At 46.4% G+C, this 6,473-nt stretch overlaps 1 protein-coding gene across 2 annotated transcripts; it reads left to right on the top strand.

Moving 5' to 3' along the window:
• The first annotated feature begins 913 nt into the window (after nt 1–913).
• On the top strand, nt 914–4,397 carry LOC122890000 (CDKN2A interacting protein). 2 transcript variants are annotated; one of them, XM_044225651.1, is made up of 3 exons: nt 914–1,270; nt 1,721–1,851; nt 2,287–4,397. In XM_044225651.1, exons 1-3 carry the CDS (start codon nt 999–1,001, stop codon nt 3,633–3,635), a joined length of 1,752 nt encoding a protein of 583 aa, XP_044081586.1. In that variant the 5' UTR covers nt 914–998; the 3' UTR covers nt 3,636–4,397. The 2 variants fall into 2 exon arrangements, with proteins under 2 accessions (XP_044081586.1, XP_044081587.1); XM_044225652.1 differs by having other exon boundaries at nt 1,721–1,820; nt 2,287–2,379.
• Nucleotides 4,398–6,473: the final 2,076 nt, after the last annotated feature.

The following is a 6,473-nucleotide window of genomic DNA, read 5'->3' as shown; positions in this document are numbered from 1 at the left end:
ACAATGTACTGATCTTGAAAACACATATACCTGAACTTGAAATCGTTAACGATAAGCAAGCCGGCGGCAATGTTCTTAAGTGTGGATATTATAAAGTAGAAAAAAAGCTCTAAGGGGGAAAGGTTTGGGGGGACAGAGCTACGCAGGCACTTTTCCACGCTGCCTCCCGGCTATCTGCCCAGCTGGGGGTTACGGTCTGTGACTCTCGGGGACCCAAGTCTTTAGCATTCCTGAATGCCCGGCGTCCGGGACGCCGCGGCTCGTCGACCTCCGGAGCAGCGCCGCGGGCTGTTTTCTGACACGATCAAAAGATGGAGGCGCGCTTTTGTTGATGGCGGCCCCGCTGAAAACCAGCGACCGCGGCGGAGGCGCGCACACCTCGCCTTTGACTCGCGCCTCGGCCTCAGCGAGGACGCGGGGGCACGCGGGGGCACGCGAGGGGTTGACCCGCCCCGGCCCGGCTGCCCTCGGCCGACCCGGCCCTCCCCGCCTCCACGCCCAGCGCCGCCGCGGGCCCGCGAACAAGGGGAGGGAGGGAGGGAGGGAGGCGGCGGGAGCGCGCGCGGCGTCACAAAGCCGAGCCGGATCGCCGGGCTGGAACCGGAGACCGGGGAGCCCCGCCCCGGGGGCGCGGAAGGCGCGAGCGCTCAGCGCCCACCCTCCCCTCCGCCCCCGCGGGCGCCCCTCGGCCGCCCGGCCCAGCGGCGGCGTCCCGGGCGCTCGGGAGCCGCAAAGCGTCCTGGGAGAGCCGGCTCGCGCCGGAAGGACGCGCGGGCGCTCGGCGGCGGCGAGGTTATAAAAGGGAAGGAGCCGGCGGCGGGCGGAAGTGGGCGGTTCGGCTGCTGCCGGCGCTGTTGTTTGGCGTCTGGGCCTCCCGAGGGGCGTTCTCCGGAGGGCCGCCGGTGCAGGCCGCAGTGACAGGGCCGCTCGCCCCCGCGCAGCCCGCCTCTCTCCCGGTGAAGCGTCTGCTCGCGGCTTCCGCGACCCGCAGGCCCAACATGGCGCAGGAGGTGTCGGAGTACCTGAGCCAGAACCCGCGGGTGGCCGCCTGGGTGGAGGCGCTGCGCTGCGACGGCGAGACTGACAAACACTGGCGCCACCGCCGCGAGTTTCTGCTCCGCAACGCCGGGGACCTGGCCCCGACGGGCGGCGCGGCGGCCGCCAACGCGGAGGAAGCCGCGGACGCCGAGAGCGGGAGCCGCAATCGGCAGCTGCAGCAGCTCATCTCCTTCTCCATGGCCTGGGCGAACCACGTCTTCCTCGGGTGCCGGTGAGTGAGCGGGCGCCCCTGACCCGCTCTCCGCGCTTTGTGGCCGCCCCCGGACTGGGGCCCGGAGCCTCCGCGGGGAGGGGGAAGTTGGGAAGCGCGGGAATCTGCGGGACTGGCTGCCCTCTGAGGGTGAGAAGGGCGTCTCCGCCCGAAGCCGACATGATCCACAACCGGCCCCCGGCTGGGTGGGGGGCGTCTGCTCGGGTTGTGGGCGGACCACGCTCTCGGGGTGGACGCCGAATTGAAGGATTGGGGAGGAGCGACCCCGCCCCCCAGGGCCTGGAGCGTTTATTTCTGGGGTTCCAGGAAACCGAAAGTTCTGGCGGTCGGCGCACTTGCTTGATTACAACCAGGAAATGCAGTTCCTGTGGCCTTTTCTTGCATTGCCGAAGTAGTAGCTTAAAAAAAAACACCAAAAAGCACTTTTTTAAGGGTCTTTTTCTTTTTCAGGTACCCACAAAAAGTTATGGATAAAATACTTAGTATGGCTGAAGGCATCAAAGTGACAGATGCTCCAATCCATACAACAAGAGACGAACTGGTTGCCAAGGTGAAGAAAAGAGGGATATCGAGTAGCAATGGTTAGCAGATCATAGATGTGAACATACATAGGAGTTTAGAACATAAGTTTGATACCATTAGGAATTACTGTTATTACTAATTTTTTTTAACAAGCTAGAATTTTTACGATATTAATAATCAAATTGGAATGTTAAACCTACGTTATGTGTCTGTGTGTTTTAGGCCCTGGTTTTGATAGTTTCCTTTGACTGCTTTAGATTTTCAAGTGTCAAATGTTGTCTGTGCTGTTGACTTTTTTTAATATTAGAAATTAAATGATGTCATCCAACCCCGTTTTAAAAACGTATGCAAGTTATTCCACACTTTTGAAAGAAACTGCTAGTCCTGAAATACTTTTGCCTCGTGCCTTTATTTTAACAAGTATGTGTCTTGTAAATTTTCAGCTGATCTGTATGAGCTCGACTTAGTCATTTGTCTGTTTTCCTCCTTTTCAGAAGGGGTAGAAGAGCCTGCGAAAAAACGAATCATCGAAGGAAAAAACAGTTCTGCAGTTGAGCAAGATCACGCAAAGAATTCTGCCAAAACAGAACGTGCGTTGGCTCAGCCGGAGAACAGCTCTGCGTGTGCAGGGGCTTCTGCGAAGTCGGAGAGTGGTGGGAACTCAAGGCGCAGCTCTGGCCCCTCGAGTCAGAATAGCTCTACAGGTGATGGAGAGCGGTCTCTTTCTAGCCAAAGCAGCAGCAGCATTTCCTCTCAGGTAACAGCGGCAGGGTCTGGAAAAGTTTCTGAATCAGAAGCTCCAGAGAAACACAGTTCAGCATCCATTGTTTCTTCGTTGTTGAAATCCAGTGTGAATAGTCATGTGACCCCGTCTGCTGATTCCAGACAACAAAGCGGATCACCTAAAAAGAGTGCTTTGGAAGGCTCTTCGGTCTCCTCTTCTCAAAGCATCTCAGAGATTGAGGTGCCTCTGTTGGGCTCCTCCGGAAGCTCAGAAGGAGAGTTGCCACTGTTGTCTTCTAAACCTAGTTCAGAGACAGCTTCAGGTGGGTTAACTTCCAAAACTAGTTCAGAGGCAAGTGTTTCAGCATCTCTTTCTAAAAATAGTTCCTCATCAGGCACGTCCTTACTAGTTCCCAAGAGCAGCACATCGACAAGTACCTCGATGCTGACTTCCAAAAGCACTTCGCAGGTAGCTGCCTCACTGTTAGCGTCCAAGAGCAGCCCCCAGACCAGCGGATCTCTAGTTTCCAAAAGCACTTCCTTAGCCAGCGTGTCCCAGCTGGCTTTGAAGAGTAGTTCTCAGACTAGCACCTCACAGTTGCCTTCTAAAAGTACGTCACAGTCAAGTGAGAGCTCTGTTAAATTCTCCTGTTGCAAATTAACCAATGAAGATGTGAAGCAGAAACAACCTTTTTTCAACAGACTGTATAAGACAGTGGCCTGGAAGTTGGTAGCTGTTGGTGGCTTTAGTCCCAATGTGAATCATGGAGAGCTCCTAAACGCAGCTGTTGAAGCTCTAAAGGCAACACTGGATGTGTTTTTTGTTCCACTAAAAGAACTAGCAGATCTGCCTCAAAATAAAAGCTCTCAAGAAAGTATTGTTTGTGAATTGCGATGCAAGTCTGTGTATTTGGGCACTGGCTGTGGAAAAAGCAAAGAAAATGCAAAAGCTGTTGCATCAAGAGAAGCACTAAAGTTATTTCTCAAGAAGAAGGTAGTGGTAAAGATATGTAAAAGGAAATACAGAGGCAGTGAGATAGAAGATCTGGTACTCCTTGATGAAGAATCAAGGCCTGTAAACTTACCGCCAGCATTAAAACATCCCCAAGAGTTATTATAATACGTCCAGAATACCATTGCATATAATGTCTGGTATTGGAAGAGAAAAACTGGCTTACTTTTGTATAATATAAAACACAGGCTTTCACAAATTTTGTATTGCTTTTTTCCAGTTTTGCAGAAAATTTACATTCGAGTTCTCTTCACACAGTAGAAGTTGTAAATAATTTATGACATTACATACTAAAAAGTATGCATTAACAGCATACCAGTATGCTGTTTTATTTGCTGAAGAAAATACTGTCTTCTATTTTTAATGATCCGTTAGGTACGATGTGTAGTTCTGTAGAATCTTAAAACTTTTGTACTACTTTCAATTTGGTGAAAATGTATTAAGTTGTCTACCATGCTTTCCTTTTTTTTTCCCTAGCTGAATAAACCTGCACATCAAAGGGGACCATAGTATTTGAATGTCTGAAAGTCTGTGAAGCTTAAGGTTTTAAGAATGTTGCCCATAATGTTGAACATGTCTGTTAAAGAATAAAAGAAAAAATAGTTGCCTCAGACTATTTTTATGAGAAGTTGTAAGCATTTTTTAGATATAAAGCAGTATAAAGTACTTAAGGTTATTTTATTCTGAAGTTGTTTAAAATTCACCATGATTTTGACCACTGCAGATTCTTTAAGTGGGTTAATTTATGTTTGAGGTAAAATACAATTTACTCTTTTTCTTAAAGACATAAATGTGGGTTTCTATATTAAGCATATTTTGTGACTACTATTAACAGATTGATTTGTTTAGATATTAAATGCTTTAAGCTATTTTACCTTTTCAAGAAGTCGTGTTTTTTTTCCCCCCTCTAAGGCACAATCAGTTCCTGCAAATGGGCTTCCCACTACTGGTCATAAATTACAGTCAGGTAATTTTTCTTAGCTGATACACAACTTTTTAGGGATAGAGATGTTACAGTTTACAAATCTAGAACTAGTTAAACTAGATGGTTTTTAAATTTACAAATCTAGAAGACTGGGAACAACAGAGAACCAGGGCGGCTTGAATGAGGTTGTTAAGTTGAATTACACTTGTTAGTAATGAAATGGAATCCTGTGTCAGGGGATTCAGACTGTATTACTGTTATATATTCTGTTTCATTTTTCTTCACACTCTGGCCCAAGACCAGGCCTTTTCTGTCTAGCTGCTGCCCATTGAGAAGTGGTGGCAGTTGTGTATAGAGAAAAATCAAGAAATGACCTTTTATATTCTAGTTGTATTAGAATCGGAAAATTGAACATAAGTAGCATAATTTCAAATACACAGAAGTTATTTCTATTTTATATTCTAGAAATAGACAAGGATACTTAACATACTTGAAATGATCAGCTTTCATTTTACCAGATAATCTTCAATGATTCAGTTTCGAGGATACTAAGTTAGATACCAAAGTCCATATTCCATAAATGGGTTGGGTCTTTATATGTTGTAAGAAGCAATGACATGAGTGTTATGAAAGCGCTTCTACCTTCCTCAGTCTGGGAATGTGTATTTTGTGGGACAATGATTCCCAGAAAAGTAAGCAAGATACTACAAAGGATAAATAAAATTCTGTAATGCATCTGATTAGGTGGTTTGGTTATTTCCTAAATTGGCTTGTGTCAAGTTAGTATAAAGTTCAGTGAAAATTATATTGATACGGTAGAATTGGAGGAAGTTGCTTAGTGTAAGAACATTAATTTATAAATGTTAGTTGCTATAGCCTTATACTCAGCTTCTAATACAGCTTATACTCAATAAAAATTTAAAGAATCCCTGATAAAAGAGAAACGCATGTTTTACAATAGTTCAGGATAGTACAGTGCAGAAGAAAACAAGCTTTGGGTAGGAATCTTTTTTTTTTTTTTTAAGATTTTATTTATTTGACAGATTACAAGTAGGCAGAGAGGCAGTCAGAGAGAGGAGGAAGCAGGCTCCCTGCTGAGCAGAGAGCCCAGTGTGGGGCTCGATCCCAGGACCCTGGGATCAGGGATCATGACCTGAGCCAAAGGCAGAGGCTTTAACCCACTGAGCCACCCAGGCGCCCAGGAATCTGTTATTCTTGAGATAGAATCTTGGCTCCCCTTGGGACTTTAACCTTTAGACTTCACCTGTAAGATGGGACTAATGGCTGTCTCGAAGAGCTATGAGGATTAAGGGAAATAATACATTTAAACTGTCCAGTACAGTGCAATATACCATACTTCATTAATTGCTTGTGTATGTAGGCTCATTTCCTCACAACTTCATGAGTAACTCTTCTCATGTGGCCTATTTTTCAGTTGAAACCAAGTTATACGGTCAAAGAGTGAATTCACACGCATATCTGATTTCAGAGCACAAGCTCTTACTGTTTATCTTTCTCATTTCTCTAAATGCTAAAATTTCTGAAAATCCCCGAGACTGTAGCTTTCTACCAGTTTTATTATGTGACAAAACATGTTTCCAAAGCCTCATTTCCCTGGAATGAGTCACAGCAGGAACTCTTGTTTCTTAGTCCTTCTCCTTAGTAGTTGTGTGTCTTAAATATCTTCAACTAGGGAATTTGCCATTATGGGTGTAACTGAAATTTGTTAGGATTATTATTTTTAAGATTTTATTTATTAGAGCATAAGCAGGGGTAGCAGTGAGGGGAGAAGTAGGCTCCCTGAGGAGTAAGGAGCTCAGATGTGGGGCTCGATCCCAGGACCAAAGATCTTGACCTGAGCTGAAATCCGGTGCTTAACTGACTAAGCCACCCAGGTGCTCCTAAAATTTGGTTTTTTGGTTTTGTTTTTTTTTGTTTTTTTTTTAAGATTTTATTATTTGACAGACAAGTAGGCAGAGACAGAGAGAGGAGGAAGCAGGCTCCCCGCTGAGCAGAGAGCC

Source organism: Neovison vison, chromosome 11 (genome assembly GCF_020171115.1).
Source record: "Neovison vison isolate M4711 chromosome 11, ASM_NN_V1, whole genome shotgun sequence".
In the NCBI taxonomy this organism is placed as follows: domain Eukaryota; kingdom Metazoa; phylum Chordata; class Mammalia; order Carnivora; family Mustelidae; genus Neogale; species Neogale vison.
This window is presented reverse-complemented; position numbering and strand designations above follow the sequence as displayed.